The 23,159-nt window shown below is 38.4% G+C and overlaps 1 protein-coding gene and 1 pseudogene across 1 annotated transcript in view; one reads left to right on the forward strand and one right to left on the reverse strand.

The window, feature by feature from the left end:
• POF1B (POF1B actin binding protein) overlaps positions 1 to 23,159 on the reverse strand; it is a 115,444-nt gene that overhangs the window by 82,121 nt on the left and 10,164 nt on the right. The window contains 2 exon segments of the mRNA XM_065900207.1: positions 11,795 to 11,875; positions 14,160 to 14,234. Of these exon segments, the coding sequence (XP_065756279.1) occupies positions 11,795 to 11,875; positions 14,160 to 14,234 (156 nt within the window).
• LOC136142835 (etoposide-induced protein 2.4 homolog) lies at positions 1,038 to 2,120 on the forward strand (annotated as a pseudogene).

Consider the following 23,159-nt stretch of genomic DNA (forward strand, 5'->3'; position numbering starts at 1 on the left):
AAAATTAATGAAAATGATTAATATAAATTGGATTATATCTACTGATTGAATAAAAATACTTCCCTATTTCTGAGTCATGTTATATACCAGAATGCATAAATCCCTTGACTAAAATGACAATAAATGGAAAATAAGGAAGATCAGGAGCAACCAAAAATAAAAAGGCTGAACAGAGTTAGGATATCATGAGAGAAGTGGATTGAGATCAGTTTAATTATGGGAAGAAGTAAAGATTAGACAAACTGGAAGGTGAAAGAGGATAAAGTTGCCACTTAGGAGGCTCAGCTTATTATAAGTATTGTAATTTAGCCAGAATCTTCTCCTGAGGGAATTTAAAAGAACCAACAAAAAGCCATATACTTAGATAAATAAAATGTATCTGGACAGGATTTTCAAGCTGCTCTGCAAAACCAGTTAGATTATTTTTGTTTACAAAGCATGGAGATTGAAATTTGTTTTACCCCTCAATAATGTAGAGTTAAAAGCTGAAAATGTTAAAGTTAAAATGATCATCTTTCTTTAACCCTGTGCTGCATCTTCTCCCTGAGAAACTATTTGCTTCTTTGCAGTTGAACACAACCATAATGAGGCAGGCTCAGTGTTACAAATATGTTATGTACTTGCATACATACTTCTGATTTCTCTGCTTTTGTGATTACACTCTAGCTGGTGAGGATGGGGGAGAGAAGTGGTATGTGGGTGGGTCTCTGGATCCTAGTTCACCTACATCATCAATCGTCCTTAATTCCCAAATGTTCCTCTCCCATATCTGCATTGTTCAATTTCAGTCTCAACTCTGCTGTTTTGTAACTGAATGGTTTGGGGTCAATTAAGAACTTCAGTTCCAAGAAGGTTTCAACCTTGTTTTGTTCACTAGTCAATCACCAGTTCTTGGGGTAATTTTTGGTGCATAGTAGGCAATCGATAAAAATTCACCGAATAGGCGGGAGCTTCAATAAAAATTCACTGATAGGTGGTAGTGGGCGGCCGGGCATGGAGGGGCAAAGCTGCCGGGTCCTTCATGGTGAAAGATTTGGGGGCATTTCTCTCTCCATTGTGTAGTTGATAGTTTGGGCAGTGAAGAGATGGCAGACAGTGTCAAAATTTTTCTACAGGACCTTGCCAGGGGAATAAAAGACTCCATCTGGGGAAGTTGTACCATCTCAAAGCTAGATGGTCAAAGTCAACAAAAGAGAGAGGAGCAGCATCGAAGAAGGGCAAGCAGTGTCTGGGCTCAGAGGAGAGCCCAGAGTATAGAGAGGAAGCAAGACAGTGAACCACATATTGTTAGTAGAATTTTTCAGTGCTGCACTTGGAATGGTGGAGTATTCTGGTTGTCTCCTCTTGTTTTATTGAGTGTTTATTCCTGTGCTTCAGTCAGCAGTGGGCCAAATTTTGGTGAACCATCACTCCCTCAGGATGTTTTGTTGTGGCTAGTATTCTTCCTCACGTCAATTTTCAGTGTTCTTTGGGTGCTCCCCGTTTGTGCTTAGCAAAGTTGTGAACGCAATCTGGTTTCAGGGTATAACTGATCTGGCATTCGAGGTATCAAGGAGAAAGGCTCACCATTCGTTAGTTTCAGAAAAATAATTCGAGGTATCAAGGAGAAAGGCTCACCATTCGTTAGTTTCAGAAAAATAATTGCTGACATGCTCTTCAACCTATTGCTGCAGGCTCTTTTTCTCCTCCAGGGGATGTTTATGAGTCTCTTCCCCATCCATCTTGTTGGTCAGCTGGTTAGTCTCCTGCACATGTCTCTTCTCTACTCACTATACTGCTTCAAGTATCGTTGGTTCAATAAAGGAATTGAAATTCACCAACAGTTGTCAAACATAGAAAGAATTGGCCTTACTACTTTGCATTTGGTTTGCCCTCGTCTTTCCTCAAAGCAATGCAGTACTCCTACGTTGTCAGTGCCTGCCTCTTCTCTATCCTCGTTCCTTTATTCATTATCAGTGTCTTTCCAATTGCACCTCTTCTCCTTGGTGGTTTTCTTAAGCAACAGATTCTTCTGCAAGACAGTCTACCTGCAATCTGCCCTGAGTAGCTCAACTTCTGCAGAGAACTTCCCCTCACCTCACCCATGTCCTGCCAAACTGAAAGCTATTGTGGGCCACTGAGTCAACTGCCATCAAGAGGAGATGGGTGAGATTACAGGAGCACCATGGCAGCTCTTTTCCTTGTTCACCTCCCTGACCAGGGAAGGCAACAACTCTGCCAAGGGCCCTGTGCATATTCCACTCTATCTGAGAAATCGGGCATTTTTTGTTTAACATCTTTATTGGACTATAATTGCGTTACAATGGTGTGTTAGCTTCTGCTTTATAACAAAGTGAATCAGCTATACATATACATATATCCCCATATCTCTTCCCTCTTGCTTCTCCCTCCCTCCCACCCTCCACATCGCATCTCTCTAGGTGGTCACAAAGCACAAAGCTGATCTCCCTGTGCCATGCAGCTGCTTCCCACTAGCTATCTTTTTTATATTTGGTAATGTATATAAGTCCATGCCACTCTCTTTGACTCAGCTTACCATTCCCCCTCCCCGAGGCCTCAAGTCCGTTCTCTAGTAGGTCTGAGTATTTATTCCTGTCCTGTCCCTAAGTTCTTCATGACAATTTTTCTTTTTTTTTTTATTCCATATATATGTGTTAGGATACAGTATTTGTTATTCTCTTTCTGACTTACTTCACTCTGTATGACAGACTCTAGGTCCATCCACCTCACTACAAAAAACTCAATTTTGTTTCTTTTTATAGCTGAGTAATAGTCCATCGTATATATGGGCCATATCTTCTTTATCCATTCATCTGTCGAAGGACACTTAGGTTGCTTCCATGTCCTGGCTATTGTAAATAGAGATGAAATGAACATGGTGGTATATGACTCTTTTTAAATTATGGTTTTCTCAGGGTATATGCCCAGTAGTGGGATTGCTGGGTCTTATGGTAGTTCTATTTTTAGTTTTTCAAGGAACCTCCGTACAGTTCTCAATAGTGGCTGTATCAACTTACATTCCCACCAAAAGTGCAAGAAGTTCCCTATTCTCCACACCCCCTCCAGCCTTTATTGCTAGTAGATTTTTTTGATGATGGCCATTCTGAACGGTGAGAGATGATATCTCACTGTAGTTTTGATTTCCATTTCTCTAATGATTAATGGTGTTGAGCATTCTCTCATGTGTTTGTTCACAATCTTTATATCTTCTTTGGAGAAATGTCTACTTAGGTCTTCTGCCCATTTTGGGATTTTGTTGTTTGCTTTTTTGATATTGAACTGCTTGAGCTACTTGTACATTTTGGAGATTAATCCTTTATCAGTTGCTTCATTTGCAAATATTTTCTCCCATTCTGAGGGTTGTCTTTTGGTCTTCTTTATGGTTTCCTTTGCTGTGCAAAAGCTTTTAAATTTCATTAGGTCCCATTTGTTTAGTTTTGTTTTTATTTCCATTTCTCTAAGAGGTGGGTCAAAAAGGATCTTGCTTTGATTTATGTCAGAGTGTTCTGCCAATGTTTTCCTCTAAGAGTTTGATAGTGTCTGGTCTTACATTTAGGTATTTAATTCATTTTGAGTTTATTTTTGTGTATGGTGTTAGGGAGTGTTCTAATTTCATACTTTATATGTACCTGTCCAGTTTTCCCAGCACCACTTATTAAAGAGGTTGTCTTTTCTCTGCTGTATATTCTTGACTCCTTTATCAAAGATAAGGTGACCATATGTGCATGGGTTTATCTCTGGGCCTTCTATCCTGTTCTATTGATCAATATTACTGCTTTTCTGCCAGTACCATACTGTCTTCATTGCTGTAGCTTTGTAGTATACTGTGAAGTCAGGGAGCCTGATTCCTCCAGCTCTGTTTCTCTTTCTCAAGATTGCTTTTGCTATTCGGGGTCTTTTGTGTCTCCATACAATTTGTGAAAATTTTTGTTCTTGTTCTGTGAAAAATGCCAGTGGTAGTTTGATAGGGATTGCATTGAATCTGTAGATTGCTTTGGGTAGTAGAGTCATTTTCACAATGTTGATTCTTCCAATCCAGGAACATGGTATATCTCTCCATCTGTTTGTATCACCTTTAGTTTCTTTCATCAGTGTCTTAAAGTTTTCTGCATACAGGTCTTTTGTCTCCTTAGGTAGGTGTATTTGTAGATATTCTTTTTCTTGCAATGGTAAATGGGACTTTTCTTAATTTCACTTTCCGATTTTTCATCATTAGTGTATAGGAATGCCAGAGGTTTATGTGCATTAATTTTGTATCCTGCTACTTTACCAAACTCATTGATTAGCTCTAGTAGTTTTCTGCTAGCATCTTTAGGATTCTCTATATATAGTATCATGTCATCTGCAAACAGTGACAGCTTTACTTCTTTTCTGATTTGGATTCCTTTTATTTATTTTTCTTCTCCGATTGCTGTGGCTAAAACTTCCAAACCTATGTTGAATAATAGTAGTCACAGTGGGCAAACTCGTCTTGTTCCTGATCTTAGTGGAAACGGTTTCAGTTTTTCACCATTGAGGATGATGTTGGCTGTGGGTTTCTCTTATATATGGCCTTTATTATGTTGAGGAAAGTTCCCTCTAAGCCTAGTTTCTGGAGGGTTTTTATCATAAATGGGTGTTGAATTTTGTCATAAGCTCTCTCTGCATCTATTGAGATGATCTTATGATTTTTCTCCTTCAATTTGTTAATATGGTGTATCACATTCATTGATTGGTGTATATTGATAGTCCTTGCATTCCTGGGATAAACCCCACTTGATCATGGTGTATGATAATCATGATGTATGATCCGTTTAAAGTGCTGTTGGATTCTGTTTACTAGTATTTTGTTGAGGATTTTTGCCTCTATATTCCTCAATGATATTGGCCTGTAGTTTTCTTTCTTTGTGACATCTTTGTCTGCTTTTGGTATCAAGGTGATGGTGGCCTCATAGAATGAGTTTGGGAGTGTTCCTCCCTCTGCTATATTTTGGAAGAGTTTGAGAAGGATAGGTGTTAGCTCTTCTCTAAATGTTTGATAGAATTCCCCTGTGAAGCCATCTGGTCCTGGGTTTTTGTTTGTTGGAAGAATTTTAATCACAGTTTCAATTTCCTTACTTATGCTTGCTCTGTTCATATTTTCTATATCTTCCTGGTTCAGTCTTGGAGGGTTATACCTTTCTAAGAATTTGTCCATTTCTTCCAGGTTGTCCATTTCATTGGCATACAGTTACTTGTAGCAATTTCTCATGATCCTTTGTATTTCTGCAATGTCAGTTGTTACTTTTCATTTTTCATTTCTAATTCTATTGATTTGAGTCTTCTCCCTTTTTTTGCTGAGTCTGGCTAATGGTTTATCAATTTTGTTTATCTTCTCAAGGAACCAGCTTTTAGTTTTATTGATCTTTGCTATTGTTTTCTTTGCTTCTATATCATTTATTTCTGCTCTGATCTTTATGATTTCTTTCCTTCTGCTAAATTTGGAGTTTTTTTTCTTCCTCTTTCTATAATTGTTTTAGGTGTAAGGTTATGTTGTTTAATTGAGCTGTTTCTTCTTTCTTAAGGTAGGATTGTAATGCTAAAAACTTCCCTCTTATAACGGCATTTGCTGCATCCCATAAGTTTTGGATCGTCGTGTTTTCATTGTCATATATTTTTAGGTATTTTTTGATTTCCTGTTTGATTTCTTCAGTGATCTCTTGGTTATTTAGTAGTGTATTATTTAGCCTCCATGTGTTTGTACTTTTTACAGATTTTCCTGTAACTGATATATACTCTCATAGTGTTGTGGTCAGAAAAGATACGTGATACGATTTCAATTTTCTTAAATTTACCAAGGCTTGACTTGTGACCCAAGATATGATCTATCCTGGAGAGTGTTCCATGAGCACTTGCGAAAAATGTGTATACTGTGGTTTTTGGATGGAATATCCTATAAATATCAGTGAAGTCCATCTTGTTTAATGTATCATTTAAAGCTTGTGTTTCCTTATTTATTTTCATTTTGGATGATCTGCCCATTGCTGAAAGTGGGGTGTTAAAGTCCCCTACTATGATTGTGTTACTGTCAATTTCCCCTTTTATGGCTGTTAGTATTTGCATTATGTATTGAGATGCTCCTATGTTGGGTACATAAATATTTACAATTCTTATATATTCTTCTTGGATTCATCCCTTGATCATTATGTAGTGTCCTTCTTTCTGTCTTGTAATAGTCTTTGTTTCAAAGTCTATTTTGTTTGATACGAGAAATGCTACTCCAGCTTTCTTTGACTTCAATTTGCTTAGAATATCTTTTTCTATCCCCTCACTTTGAGTCTGTATGCATCCCCAGGTCTGAAGTGAGGCTTTTTGTACACAGCATATGTATGGGTCTTGTTTTTGTATGCATTCAGCCAGTCTATGTCTTTTGGTTAGAGCATTTAGTCCATTTACATTTAAGGTAATTATCGATATGTATGTTTCTATTCCCATTTTCTTAATTGTTTTGGGATTATTATTGTAGATCTTTTCCTTCTCTTGTGCTTCCTGCCTAGAGAAATTCCTTTAGCATTTCTTGTAACACTGGTTTGGTGGTGCTGAATTCTCTTAGCTTTCGCTTGTCTTTAAAGGTTTTAATTTCTCCTTCAAGTCTGAACCAAATCCTTGCTGGTAGAGTAGTCTTGGTTGTAGATTTTTTCATTTCATCACTTTAAATATGTCCTGCCACTCCCTTCTGGCTTACAGGGTTTCTGATGAAATATCAGCTGTTAACCTTATGGGGATTCCCTTGTATGTTATTTGTTGTTTCTCCCTTGCTGCTTTTAAAACTTTTTCTTTGTGTTTAGTTTTTGATAATTTGATTAATATGTGTCTTAGCATCTTTCTCCTTGGATTTATCCTGCGTGGGACTCTGTGCTTCCTGGACTTGATTGACTATTTCCTTTCCCATATTAGGGAAGTTTTCAACTATAAACTCTACAAATATTTTCTCAGTCCCTTTCTTTTTCTCTTTTTCTATGACCCCGTATAATTCTCATGTTTGTGCATTTAATGTTGTCCCAGATGTCTCTGAGACTGTCCTCAATTCTTTTCATTCTTTTTTGTTTCTTCTGCTCTGCAGTATTTAATTCCACTCTTTTATCTTCCAGGTCACTTATCCATTCTTCTGCCTCAGTTATTTCACTATTAATCCTTTGTAGAGAATTTTTATTTTCTTTTATTGTGTTGTTCAACATTGTTTGCTCTTTAGTTCTTCTAGGTCCTTGTTAAACACTTCCTGTACTGTCTCCATTCTATTTCCAAGATTTTGGATCATCTTACTATCATTATTCTGAATTCTTTTTAAGGTAGACTTCCCATTTCCTCTTCATTTGTTTGGTCTGGTTTGTTTTCGCCTTGCTCCATCATCTGCTGTGTTTTTCTCTGTCTTCTCATTTTGCTTAACTTACTGTGTTTGGGTCTCCTTTTCACAGGCTGCAGGTTCATAGTTCCCATTGTTTTTGGTGTCTGCCCTAAGTGGCTACGGTTGGTTCAGTGAGTTGTGTAGGCTTCCTGGTCAAAGGGACTAGTGCCTGTGTTCTGGTGGATGAGGCTAGATCTTGTCTTTGTGGTGGGTAGGTCCATGTCTGGTAGTGTGTTTTGGGATGTTTGTGACCTTATTATGATTTTAGGCAGCCTCTCTGCTAATGAGTGTGGTTATGTTCCTGTCTTGCTAGTTGTTTGTGATAGGGTGTCCAGCACTGTAGCTTGCTGGTCGTTGAGTGGAATTGGGTGTTGATGTTGAGGTGGAGATCTCTGGGAGATATTTGCTGTTTGATATTACATGGAACTGGATGGTCTCTGGTGGACCAATGTCCTGAACTTGGCTCTCCCACCTCAGAGGCACAGCCCTGACGACTGGCCGGTGCACCAATAGCCTGTTAGCCACATAGCTCAGAATAAAAGTGAGAAAAAAAGAAATAAAGAAAAAGGTAAAATAAATAATATAAAATAAAATGAAATGAAATTAAGTTATTAAAATAAAAATTAAAAAAATAATTATTAAATTTTTTTAAATAAAAAGAAAGAGAGCAACCAAACCAAAAAAAAAATCCACCAATGATAACAAGTGCTAAAAACTGTACTAAAGAAAAGAAAAACAAAGACAGAACCCTAGGACAAATGGTAAAAGCAAAGCTATACAGGCAAAATCACACACATAAGCATACATATACACACTCGCAAAATGAGAAAAAGGGAAAAAATATACATATCTTTGCTCCCAAAGTCCACCTCCTCAATTTGTGATGATTCATTATCTATTCAGGTATTCCAAAGATGCAGGATAGATCACATTGCTGGTGGAGATTTAATTTGCTGCTCCTGAGGCTGCTGGGAGAAATTTCCCTTTCTCTTCTTTGTTCACACAGCTCCTGGGGTTCAGCTTTGGATTTGGCCCCACCTCTGCACGTAGGCCACCTGAGGGCGTCTAATTTTCCCTCAGACAAGACAGGGTTAAAGGAGCAGCTGATTCGGGGGCTCCAGCTCTTTCAGGCAGGGAGAGGGAGGGGTATGGGAATGCAGGGTGAGCCTGCGGAAGCAGAGGCCAGCATGACATTACAACAGCCTGAGGTGAGCCATGTGCTCTCCCGTGGAAGTTGTCCCTGGATCCCGGGACCCTGGCAGTGGCAGGCTGCACAGGCTCCCAGGAGGGGAGGTGTGCATAGTGACCTGTGCTTGCACACAGGCTTCTTGGTGGCTTCAGCAGCAGCCTTGGCATCCCATGCCCTTCTCTGGGGTCTGCGCTGATAGCCACACCTCACGCCTGTCTCTGGAGCTCAGTTAAGCAGCGCTCTGAATCCCCTTTCCTTGCTCACCACAAAACAAAGAGGCAAGAAAAATTCTCTTGCCTCTTTGGCAGCTCCAGACTTTTTCCAGGACTCCCTCCAAGTTAGCTGTGGCACACTAGCCCCCTTCAGGTTGTGTTCACACAGCAAACCCCAGTCCTCTCCCTGGTATCTGACCTCCAAAGCCCAAGCCTCAGCTTGCAGCCCCTGCCCACTCCAGGGGGTGAGCAGACAAGCCTCTCGGGCTGGTGAGTCCTGGTTGGCACCAATCCTCTGTGCAGGGATCTCTCTTCTTTGCCCTCTGCACCCTGTTGCTCCTCTCTCCTCTGTGGCTCCAAAGCTTCCCCCCTCTGCCACCCAGTCTCCACCTGCAAAGGGGCTTCTTAGTGTGTGGAAACCTTTCCTCATTCACATCTCCTTCCCAGAGGTGCAGGTCCTATCCCTATTGTTTTGTCTGTTTTTTCTTTTTCCCTACCCAGGTATATGGGGAGTTTCTTGCCTTTTGGGAAGTCTGAGGTCTTCTGCCAGCGTTCAGCAGGTGTTCTGTAGGGGTTGTTCCACATGTAGATGTATTTCTGATGTATTTGTGGGGTGGAAGGTTATCTCCATGTCCTACTCTTCTGCCATTTTCAGGAATCGGGATTTTTGTCTCCAGTGCAGGTAAGGCAGAATCTTCCTGACATCAGTATGGATTTTAAACACCGGTGAGTATGAAAGGACCACAGGTTTTTCTGTAGTTCTTTTCTAGCATTTGTCAGCCCCCGTGCCTAGACTGATTTGAATTTCTCCCTGTGCCATTTATCTTCCCACTTCCCCTTCCTGCCTTCCACCACCCTTTGATGAATGGGTTTTTGTAATTCTAGCTGTTGTATTTTGTGGACTTGTTATTTTTGTTTTTCTGTGAAGTACATATATTGGATATGGGAGGTAAAGGAGGCTCTGCTGCTCCTGGTCACTCCCTTTATAGCCATCACTGTCTTGTTTCTTGTAACTCAGGTTACATTTGTTCTCTTGCTGCACTGCAAGGAAAACAAGCCTGAAGAGATGGAACAGGAGTTAAGACCTCACAGCTAGATCTGCTGGGTTTTGAGAAGTGATTTTCTTTCTTCCCCTTCAAGCGGAAAAAGATTTTTTCACTGGTACATTTAACGTGCCCCCAACTATATGGAGGTACCAATTTTGTACAAGTGCCATTGCAAAACAGAATGCTCAGAGAACCTGAACTTTTAAACTCTGGAGGTCTGAACTTTACTGTTGGCCACTGATGGGTCTTTCTGGTATTTCAAAGGATATTGGGTGCTGCAAATAGGAACTGAAAGGGTAATCTTATTAAACCCATTAAACCTGAGGGAAAAAAATTCACTGAATAAATGATAACTTCTCTATGCTGCTGTTTTCTCACTTTTTTAGAACTAAATGAGATAAAATATGTAAATTACCTAACATGGAGTGTATATCCAATAAGTATTAATTCTTCCATTTCCTCATTAACTAAAGAATAAGAATGCATCCAAAGTCACATAAGAATTGCTTGCAAAGAAGGCTGGAATTCAAATGATTCGATATTTAAAATCTCTCCATGGATATATCTTAGGCAAACACAATACTCACATCGTGAAAAAAAAGTGCTATCTAGAACTAATTCTTTGAGAGCCAGGGATGTCAAGTGTAATATGAATTCAAATATGCATATTCCCCAGTTTATTTGTGAAAGGAAGAAAAAGAGAATGAGAGCAAAAAGGGGAAAGCATAAAGTGATTGGCTAAGTTGTAGAAAGAGGCACAGTCTCATCTCCGAGGCCTTCCTCATGTCTCCCTTCCCCCACGCACATTTTTCAGATTTTTTGCTTAAACACTTGATTCTGCAAAAGGAGCAAGCAGCTGCTATCCTATAATCACATTCTCTCTTGATTTTTACATAGATGTATGAAAACTCAAAGAAATGTCCAAAACAATCACCCCCTCCAACACAGAGCTTGTAAGCTCATAGGTTCACACATGCGCATGTGCACAACTAACAGCCTCTCTAGCTAGAGACATGAGACGATAATTTTTAAATTAATAAAGAAAGAAGATGGGAGATAGATAGATACAAGCAGAAGTATAGTATTAATATATACTTCCCACTCAACTAGACTAGTACCAAGTGTGTTATCCTAATTTAACCCTTTGTTTTCCACAGCTGAAGAAAATGATCAATTTTATTTTTGAGAGAGAGAACTGTTTCCTGCAGTAGTAGAAAAATAAAATAAAGAGAAAAGCAAAGAATTGTGGTATTATTATTCGGGGCACACTGTTTCTATTTGTGAAACTTTTGCCCTTATAACCCCATAGAAGAACCTCCTGTTGCAGCTAAAGTAAGGCCGTGTGTGTGTGTGTGTGTGTGTGTGTATGTGTTGAGGAAGGCTTATTACTATGGGAAAATATTTTTCTTAATTTTCTCCTCAAAATGAGTCAAAGAATAATATCCTAGTTTGTATAATATAAGGTTAAATATCTTTGTAGAAAATATAATAATGTAGTTTTCAAAAGACCTCATTTCTAGGCACAAAAGTTCGTACACTGTAGGAAACAAAGGCATGGAGACATTTTTGAACTTTTGACTTTTCATTTTCTTCTTCCTAGCCCATATCTCAATGGCAAATCTAAATAGACTAAAGACTCCAACTGCCGATGCAACAGGTGATAGTTTTATATGAAGCCTGTGAAAGAACTTTGTCCCTTTTTTCTTTGGTTCAAAGTGCACAAAGGGTGGTGCTATAGAAGCAGAAAGACTTTATAACCCAACAATTTCCATGTTACTTGGAACTGTTGCATCTCTGAGGCACATGGTTGTCTGGAGCTAAAGATGACTTTGTTAATATTAATGATCAGAAAGTAACTTTATAACTGGAAGAACTCCAACAATCTGATTTTAGGAATCTAGTAGCTGACTCACCCTTCTTGTTTAAGCTATCAACTTCTGAAGAATTACTAGGTTGTGACAAGAGTTTGCATGATATAGCTTACCTGTTCAGGATTTTGCACTACATATTGCCTAATAGTGGTCTGCGGATATGTAGTGACTTTCACCGTTGGAGAATGGAGTTCCTGTGAAGAAAAGATAAAAGCTGCATATAATCATAGTTATTTAGTGACCTTGCAGCCAGAATAATAGGGAGCAATTTTCAGAGTGAAATTTTAAAAACCATTTACATAAATGATGACATATGAATTTATGTTTTGGTTAATTTCAGTCTGAAAAACATACATGAAGGAGTGTGTTTATGGGCTCAGCACCATGCTAGGTATTTCTATTATACTCATTGCATAGTAATTCATCACACATTCCAAACTATATTTGATGGGAGTTTCAAAATATTTGTTTCATTGTAAATGCCCCCACATGATTAGAAGAAAATATAGCTTAATATTTATTAATCAGAGTTTCTGTTTGGAAAGGACATCCTATATTTTAAAAAATGAAAGGAGACGCAAAGAGAAAACTGTGTGTGTACACTTAAACATTTAAATCTTCAGTGTGGTGGTGGGAAAGGGCCATAAATAACATTAAAAGGGAGACAAATCACAAGAACAAAGTCATTTGTAAATTTTTGATGGAAAAAGAGTGGGTATCATTAATATAAAGAGAGTTTTATACCTCGGTGAGAAAAAAAATCTTCACACTAATAGAAAAATGAGCAAACGGTATGAAAGCAGAAAAGAAGAAAAGCAAACGATTAACAAACAACAAAAATTATTCAAACAAACTAAGAATCAAGTAAACATAACAAAAGAATACCATATTTTAACTGGGAAAATGTTAAAATAATGCTGATGAGGGCACAGTAGGAGGAGCATTTTCCTGTGGAGAGGGGAAAGATTAAATAATCATGCATAAGCTGAAATACGTAGCCATTGAAATAATGATCTTGATAATACAAATTTACATTAAAAAGCTCATAACATGTAAGATTAAGTGAAAGTGAAGATATAAAACTGCATATATGGTATGATCTTAATTTTTTATTTGAATGGAAGAAAACACAACAAAATGCTAAGAGTACTATCTCTGGCTAGGGGATGGGTCATGAGTGAATTTTATTTCTTCTTCTTTATGTTCTTTTGTATTTCCAAATTTTCTAGAAAAAACATTTTTTGTCAGAAGTAAAATTTACAGCAAACTTAATTATAGAGCCATTTATTATGAAAAATAACAGTAAATGCAATTTCATGACTGGATTTGAGTGTAGTGAACAGCTCTGTGATTTAAGTAGACTTACTTTTCTGAGCTAATCCTATCTTGGTGGTCCATCCCATGGGGCTCCACTTTTAACTCAGTTGTGACCTTTATTCCACTGTCCTATGTTTTGTTAGTGTGTGACCCATGTTAGTCTGAGGTCTTTGGGAGTAGTGATTGGTTCCAATTCACCTTTGTGCAATATTTGGTACATACTTGGCAGTCAGCAAATGTTCGCTGAATAAATGCATGACTCTAACTGACCTAGCTCTAGGCCAGGCCGAATTGGGACATGGTAAGCAAACTTTTCTTTGATAATCTTACTTGTTCTGCATAATATCACCTTTTCCTCACTGTACCCCAGGTCTAGAGACCAGCTTTTGTCCATTTGTCCCTTCACTATTCAAGTTCACATCGTGACACTTCAGTCTGGGCAGGCATGTTTTCTCAGAACAGTATCTTTCTCCCTCCTATCTTCCAAATCCTGCAGCCTTTATACTCCCCTCTTGTGTACTAACAAACTCAAGATGTCATATGGTATATTTACTCAGAATTTACTTTTTAATATGTGGGACTAGCTCATTAAACACATATTTGTTAATATGGTATTTAATTATTATTACAGGTACCTTTTGGAGATATAATGTGTACACTCAAAAATAATCTTAAAAGTGGGATTATTAGGTCACAAAAGTTAAGGGAACTTGAACTTGTGTGTCTTTCAAATCATGCACTTTGGAGAAGGGCTAGTTCTGACCCTGTAAGTTATTCTCTCTGGATATAAATGTATAGTATTATCATTCAAAAAGCCACGTCCTCAATCAACCCAAGATCTAGGTACTTCATTTCTGCTCAGATCAAGGACCCTTAAAATATACATAATCAGTGGGAGATCCTTGGAGAAAAATAAACTGCACTCAAACAAAAGCAATCAGATTGAGTAGACAATGAAACTGAAAAACCTCAATTCACAGCACTTGCTTCGCATTCCTATAATGGGCTGAGCTGACTTTCATATGTAAGGCTCTCCTTTCCAGTTTTATGTTCCTGAATTTTTGTGAATGTGTAAAGTTTTATGAGGGCCTAAAGATCACTTAGACAAGCAAGGTTTACACAAAAAGAAAGTAATCTAATCTAACCCACATCTTATTTTACCTGTTCAGTATTTGGGGTTATATGTACAGTGCTTGGGGCACAAGTAGATATTTTCAGAGTTGGAGAATGAAGTTCCTGTTGATAGAAAAAAAGGGGGTTCAGAAACTGTTACTGAGCAGTGTCATTTAAATGTCTTAGGTTCTTGGGCTTCCCTGGTGGTGCACTGGTTGAGAGTCCGCCTGCTAATGCAGGGGACACGGGTTCGTGCCCCGGTCCGGGAAGATCCCACATGCCGCGGAGCGGCTGGGCCCGTGAGCAATGGCTGCTGAGCCTGCACGTCCGGAGCCTGTGCTCCACAACAGGAGAGGCCACAACAGTGAAAGGCCCACGTATGGCAAAAAAAAAAAAAAAAAAAGTCTTAAGTTCTGAAGGTATTATTATTTCCTTTATTTTTATAATAACCCAATTTGTCAGAAATAAGAACGTTATTTAGTGCTTTCTTAGATGATGTCCATCTTTCCAAAGAGCACATTACCAATTCCTTTGTCAGCATTGCAAGTAATCTAATGAAAAATAATTTCTAGAATGCTTTCATAACAGTACATACTTCTTGCACTTTTAGTTTGCATTCCTTTTTTTGCTTTTTTGAGAACTCACCTGATGTATCCCCCAATGTTATTGTATGTCTGCAATTAACAAGATTTAAAGTTTAACAAACAAAAACACTAAATGTAAAAAAATCTGAAACCAATATAGGAAACTACCTTTGAAAACTCAACTAAGACTACTGCTCTTATATTACTTCAAGCTAATTTTTAATTATGCTTCATGTGATCTGCTTCTAGTTTAATTTCAGAGTAGGTTCTGATGTTAAAGAATGATCCATAAAGATGAGTGTATGATTTTTGATGTTTAGATAAAATGTTCACTCTATCAATTATGCTGGCATTCTTTACATTTTTCCCAGATCAGCAAATTGCATAATTTATCAGTGTGCAAAGAGTCGACAGCATTACTCAATTTCTTCATACATTACTATAATTTACAACCAATTGACACAACTCCAGGATATATTCCTAAAACGGTAAAAATAGTGTTTTCTTCAGATCAAGGAGGTATTAAAAATCAGAATCACAGACTTACAAGGGAAACACTGACAGACTCATACCGAAATATAGCTATAATGTAGGTGTAACTTGTGTTCTTAAAACAGTACTGTGCATTTACTCAGACTGCCAAATGTTCTGCATGTTGTGGTTTTCCTTTTGGTTCAACTTGTAACATTTTCATCCTTCCTCCCTCTGTTACATCAACAGCAATACTGCAAGCTTAATGTTTCTAGGCAGACTTTGAATAGGTTCCCAGATTTCCTGCTGGTAGCTGAGGATAATTGCTCAGACAAATGCACAGATTTACAGACTTTAGACCAAAAATGTACGTGTTCTTCAGTTTAGGAAAAATGGTTACAAATACAACCAAGTGCAAGTGGATTTGGCCCAGAGATCCAACAGGAATAAGTTCAGAAAGACAAAAAATGTGATTTTTAGTTATACAATAGTGCATGAATACACTCTAACATAAAAATTTATAAAGTCAAACGTCTTCCCTTAACCATCCTCCATTCATTCAAATCTCTTACCCATATTTATACATATATGTATAAATAATATTTACTGCTTTTATTATTCTGCAATGTAAGCCTAACAATATCTCATATTATAGATTAATGTCTTAATTCATTATTTTAAATTATAGTGTTCCATAATGTTTGTTTGATAGTTTATTTATCTATCTTTTAAAAATTGTTTCCAGGTTTCCACTATGCTGCAAAGAGCATCCTTGTGCAATGTGAGTATTTCTCTAGAACCCCACAAAGTGAAATTACTAGAGCAGAGTATGTGCATTATTCATTTTAATACATACTGCCCAATTGATTTCTCAAATGGCTATGCCAATTCCACATCCATCAGCAAGTGTAAAATTACTCATGTGTGAAAGATGCTTTTATGAAAACTTTTAGCCTTTTTAGGCTGTAGCTAGTAATACTAGGGTTATTTTGAGAATACAGTTAGTGCACACTGCCTGGTACCTGGTTCTATAGATGGTAGTTCTTTCCCCTTCCCTTTACCCTATTCAAATATGATGACATCAGAAAATTAAACAGAATGAAACTTAACTAGCTATGTGGAGTAGCTTTTAAGATGAAAGAGTATACTGAGAAGTTTTATAAACTTGCTGAAATTAACCCAAGTAAGAATACACACACATACACAAATATGTGTGTGTATGTATCTTACATATTTAGGGCATATATTGATAGGCAGTTACTTTACTCAGATGCCAAGATAGCAGATATTCAAAAGGCAAATTGGTGTATTTGCACAAAGACTAGTCTAGTGCTAAAATGAAGAAATTATTCAATCTTCTTATATTTGGAAAGCTGGTACATTAATTCCACAAATTATGCTTTACTTAATTGTTCTGAGCCTTCATTATTAGAATTGATCTAGGCAAATGCGGCTTTTCCCATACAACCCTTATGGAAACGAAGGACAAATGGAATGACTTCAAAAAGTAAAATATTAAGGTGGTAGCTTAATATGGGTCAAAGAGATTGAGACGTATGGCAGTGACCAGAATGAGTTTAAATTACAGCAGTATTAGACTTATCATAAGGTGGGAAAAAACCTATCTGAATATAAGGTATATTAATTTCAGAAAAACTTGCTAAAGAAAACCCTTTTCCCCTGAAAGTCTACGGAATTAGATAAGTAGGGTGAGTAAAGGTCCAAAATGAACATTGTCTTGATGATGGAAGTTACTTTCAGTGGCATCTAGTGCTAGGCAGGATTGCAGCAAGTCATTCCACAAGTAGCCATTGCCTATTCTACAGGAAGTGATCAAAAATGTTTGTGAATGAATGAATGGATGAATGAAGAGGATGTCTTAGTTTTAAAGGCATCTCAGGAATAGAAATCTAAATCTCTCTCTTGATAACCTATATCAATGTTTAATTTTCAGTGTCACTCATCTGTACAGAGCTTCCCTAAATCCTTCATGTTGAAATCATTAAATCTAATGAATAGTTACATCTTTTGTACTTATGCCCTCTATGCCATAGCCCCATGTTCCTTATAACAAAATAACTGAAGGCTGGGGAAGGGGTGGTGGTGACTATCATAATATAGTGGAAAGAGTCCTGTGCTTGAAGTCCAGACCCCTAGGTTCTACTTCTAGTTATACCACTACACCACCAGCCAGCTATGATAATGAACAACTCATGCCATCTTCCTGAGCTTGTTTCCTCATGTGAGAAACGGGATGTGGGTATGTTTAAGTGTGGACTGGAGGATCTTTAAGCCCCATTCTATTTCCGACATTCTGTGAATATAAGAGATCACTCCCAGCTTATTTTTCCATACAGACAAGACAATTTCAAATCCTTTCAACTTGTCAGTCTTGTTTTCCTTTGATGAAATGATAATGACAACTAACACCTATTAAGAGCTTTCTATGCCAAATATATTACATAGATCATCTTATTTAACACTCAGAAAAACTGTCATCAGAAAGGTACTATTATAATAACCCCATTTTACATATGAGTAAAGTTAGACAAAGTAGGTTAAGTAGCTAGCTGAAGATCACACAGCTAATACTAAGGTGTTGGGATTCCAACTCAAGTAGCATGATGCTACTTAATCACTAAATCCAGAACTCATAACCTTAATCACTATACCTTCCCACACTTATAGCCTGCCTCATTATATTTTCTGTTCTTCAAGTTGTGGAACAAAATTCTACTGTTAGATATGAGTAATTATCATAATAGGAGACTAGATATTTGACTCTTTTTATTATTTACTATCAAAAGTAACTTTTTGGTGCCTGAAAACAAGAAATCCACCTATAACTGACCGTGTGAGAGAATAGCCCTGATTAAGTATTTTAAGCTTCTACAAATACAATAGGGTTTTTTTAAAAGTAGACAGCATTATATATTTAGAGTGTACATACAGAACTCTAAACTCAATAAAACATTCAATTTTTATTTAATTTTCATATCATTTAAGCCCTTTGATTTTGCAGGAAGGCCCTACATTTTCTGATCAAATATTCAGCCTAGTATTGAGTCGTTTATTCCTGTGGCTCATATTTGCTAAATACATAAATATTGCCTGTTGGCAACATTCTTTAGGTAGAGTTTTGTTGAAAAATAATTTTGTTTATAATTAGTAGATTTAGGCTTACTATGAAATCCAAGGGTGTTTTTCCCATGGTGACTAAAGTCATTTTCTACTTTGGGAAAGTTGTAGCAGCCCTCTTCCCTCTTCCTCCTCCTCCCCACCTTTTTCCTCCTCCTTCTCCTCCTCACCCTTCTCTTTCCGTTTTTCCCCTCCTCCTCCTCTTATAAAGTACATGTGGCATTACCAATTTTAAGATCAGAGTGGATTAAAATCAGTCTGCTTTTCTGGGATAATTTTACAACATCACTTGAGATAATTGTTCATACCTTGGTTTAACCTAAATCAGAGTTGGGATACAGGAATCAGATATCAGACTGTATGACATAAATAAGAGTCAAATGTATAGATCAGGAATATCCAGTATAGCATGGTGGTTACAAGCATAGACCTAGAACTAGACTGCTTAGATTTAAATCCCAGTTCTACCACATACTAGCTCCATGAACTTGAGCAAGTTACATAGCACTCCTGTGCTTTTGTTACCTCATCAGTAAAAATGGGAATGATATTTGAACATTACTTACTAAAGTTTAAAATTAATTCAGTAGCTTAAGGGACATAGGCAGTTCCAGAGAGGCTATGAAACCCAGATCATGTGCTAAAAGAAAGGGAGGTGCATTTTTATTGAGGAGGATTATTTCATCATTTTCCTCTATTTAAATATTTACTCTTTCAAAAAGTAAGGTTCTGGGGAAATTATATAAAGGATAGATACAGTCACCCCTCCATATCCACAGGTTCTGCATCTTCAAATTCAACCAACGAAGGATTGAAAATATAAAAAAAAAAATCTGAAAGTTTCAAAAAGCAAAACTTAAATTTGGTGTGCTCTGTCAACTATTTATATAGTATTTACACTGTATTTAAAAATCTAAAGATGATTTTAAATGCGGGCAAGGATACGCATAGGTTACATAAGATACTTGACAATCAGTAAGAAGAGGGCTTCCGGGAAGATGGCGGAAGAGTAAGACGTGGAGATCACCTTCCTCCCCACAGATACACCAGAAATACATTTACACGTGGAACAACTCCTACAGAACACCTACTGAATGCTGGCAGAAGACCTGAGACCTCCCAAAAGGCAAGAACCCCCCCCCCACACGTACCTGGGTAGGGCAAAAGAAAAAATAAACAGAGACAAAAGGATAGGGACAAGACCTGCACCAGTGCAAGGGAGCTGTGAAGGAGGAAAGGTTTCCACACACTAGGAAGCCCCTTTGGGGGCGGAGACTGCAGGTGGTGGAGGGGGGAAAGCTTCGGGGCAGAGGAGGAGAGCACAGCAACAGAGGTGCTGAGGGCAAAGTGGAGAAATTCCCGCAAAGAGGATCGTTGCCAACCGGCACTCACCAGCCTGAGAGGCTTGTCGGCTCACCCGCTGGGGCGGGCAGGGCTGGGAGTTGAGGCTCGGGCTTCAGTCGGAGTACCGGGAGAGGACTGGGGTTGGCAGCAAGAACACAGCCTGCAGGGGTTAGTGCACCACAGCTAGCCGGGAGGGAGTCTGGGGAAAAGTCTGGACTTGTCCAACAGGCAAGAGACTTTGTCTTCCCTCTTTGTTTCCTGGTGCGTGAGGAGAGGGGATTAAGAGCGCTGCTTAAAGGAACTCCAGAGAAGGGGCGCGAGACACTGCTAAAAGCGTGGACCCCAGAGATGGGCATGAGACGTTAAGGCTGCTGCTGCCACCACCAAGAAGCCTGTGTGTGAGCACAGGTTACTATCCACAACCCCCTTCCGGGGAGCCTGTGCAGCCCGCCACTGCCAGGGTCCCTGGATCCAGGGACAACTCCCCCAGGAGAACACACGGTGCACCTCAGGCTGTTGCAACGTCATGCCGGCCTTTGCCGCAAGCTCACCCCGCACTCTGTGCCCCTCCCTCCCCCCAGCCTGAGTGAGCCAGAGCCCCCAAATCAGTGGCTCCTTTAAGCCCATCCAGTCTAAGCGAAGAACAGACACCCTCTGGCGACCTACACGTAGAGGCGGGGCCAAATCCAAAACTGAGCCCCTGGGAGCCGTGCAAACAAACAAGAGAAAGGGAAATCTCTCCCAGCAGCCTCAGAAGCAGCGGACTAAAACTCCACAATAAACTTGATGTATCCTGCATTGGTGGAGTACATGCATAAACAACGAATCATTCCAAATTGAGAAGGTGGACTTTGAGAGCAAGATTTATGATTTTTTCCCCTTTTCCTCTTTTTGTGAGTGTATATGTGTATGCTTCTGTGTGAGATTTTGTCTGTATAGTTTTGCTTCCACCATTTGTCCTAGGGTTCTATCCGTCCATTTTTTTGTTTGTTTGTTTTTTAATATTTTTGTCTTAATAATTATTTTTCTATTTTAATAACTTTATTACATTTTATCTTATGTTATTTTACTTTATCTTCTTTCTTTTTTCCTTCATTCCCTCCTTCCTCCCTTCCTTCCCCCCTCCCTCCCTCCCTCCTTTCTTTCTTTCTTTCTTACTACTTCTACTAATTCTTTCTTTCTACTTTTTCTCCCTTTTATTCTGAGCCGAGTGGATGAAAGGCTCTTGGTGCTGCAGCCAGGAGTCAATGCTGTGCCTCTGAGGTGGGAGAGCCAACTTCAGGACACTGGTCCACAAGAGACGTCCCAGCTCCACACAATAACAAATGGCGAAAGCTCCCAGAGATCTCCACCTCAACACCAGCACCCAGCTTCACTTAACAACCAGCAAGCTACAGTGCTGGACATTCTATGCCAAAAAACTAGCAAGACAGGAGCACAACACCACCCATTAGCAAAGAGGCTGCCTAAAATCATAATAAGTCCACAGACACCCCCAAACCCACCAACAGATGTGGACCTGCCCACCAGAAAGAAAACATCCAGCCTCATCCACCAGAACACAGGCACTAGTCCCCTCCACCACGAAGCCTACACAACCCACTGAATGAAATTTAGCCACTGGGGACAGACACCAAAAACAATGGGAACTACAAACCTGCAGCCTGCAAAAAGGAGACCCCAAACACAGTAAGATAAGCAAAATGAGAAGACACAAAAACACACAGCTGATGAAGGAGCAAGATAAAAACCCACCAGACCTAACAAATGAAGATGAAATAGGCAGTCTACAAGAATTCAGAATAATAATAGTAAAGATGATTCAAAATCTTGGAAATAGAATAGACAAAATGCAAGAAACATTTAACAAGGACCTAGAAGAAGTAAAGATGAAACAAGCAACGATGAACAACACAATAAATGAAATTAAAAATACTCTAGATGGGATCAATAGCAGAATAACTGAGGCAGAAGAACAGATAAGTGACCTGGAAAATAAAATAGTGGAAATAACTACCGCAGAGCAGAATAAACAAAAAAAAAAATGAAAAGAACTGAGGACAGTCTCAGAGACCTCTGGGACAACATTAAACGCACCAACATTTGAATTATAGGGGTTCCAGAAGAACAAGAGAAAAAGAAAGGGACTGAGAAAATATTTGAAGAGATTATAGTTGAAAACTTACCTAATATGGGAAAGGAAAGAGTTAATCAAGTCCAGGAAGCACAGAGAGTCCCATATGGGATAAACCCAAGGAGAAAAACGCCAAGACACATATTAATCAAACTGTCAAAAATTAAATACAAAGAAAACATATTAAAAGCAGCAAGGGAAAAATAACACACGAAGGAATCCCCATAAGGTTAACAGCTGATCTTTCAGCAGAAACTCTGCAAGCCAGAAGGGACTGGCAGGACATATTTAAAGTGATGAAGGAGAAGAACCTGCAACCAAGATTACTCTACATAGCAAGGATCTCATTCAGATTTGATGGTGAAATTAAAACCTTTACAGACAAGCAAATGTTGAGAGTTCAGCACCACCAAACCAGCTTTACAACAACTGCTAAAGAAACTTCTCTAGGCAAGAAACACAAGACAAGGAAAAGAGCTACAATAATGAACCCAAAAAAATTAGGAAAATGGGAATAGGAACATACATACTGATAATTACCTTAAATGTAAGTGGACTAAATGCTCCCAGCAAAAGACAGGATCGGCTGAATGGATACAAAAACGAGACCATATATATGCTGTCTACAAGGGACTAACTTCAGACCTAGAGACACATACAGACTGAAAGTAAGGGGATGGAAAAAGATATTTCATGAAACTGGAAACCAAAGAAAGCTGGAGTAGCAATTCTCATATCAGACAAAAAAGGCTTTAAAATAAAGACTATTAGAAGAGACAACGTAGGACACTACATAATGATCAAGGGATCGATCCAAGAAGATATAACAATTGTAAATATTTATGCACCCAACACAGGAGCACCTCAATACATAAGGCAAATACTAACAGCCATAAAAGGGCAAATCGGCAGGAACACATCCATAGTAGGGGACTTTAACACCCCACTTTCACCAATGGACAGATCATCCAAAATGAAAATAAATAATGAAACACAAGCTTTAAATGATACATTAAACAAGATGGACTTAATTGATATTTATAGGTTATACCATCCAAAAAAAACAGAATACACATTTTCTCAAGTGCTCACGGAGCATTCTCCAGGATAGATCATATCTTGGCTCACAAGTCAACCCTTGGTAAATTTAAGAAAATTGAAATTGTTTCAAATATCATTTCCAACAGCAAAGCTAAGAGACTAGATATCAATTAAAGGAAAAGATCTGTAAAAAAATACAAACACATGGAGGCTAAACAATACACTACTTAATAACAAAGTGGTCACTGAAGAAATCAAAAAGGAAATAAACAAATACCTAGAAACAAATGAAAATGGAGACACGATGACCCCAAATCTATGTGATGCAGCAAAAGA

Source organism: Phocoena phocoena, chromosome X (assembly GCF_963924675.1).
Source record: "Phocoena phocoena chromosome X, mPhoPho1.1, whole genome shotgun sequence".
Classification (NCBI taxonomy): domain Eukaryota; kingdom Metazoa; phylum Chordata; class Mammalia; order Artiodactyla; family Phocoenidae; genus Phocoena; species Phocoena phocoena.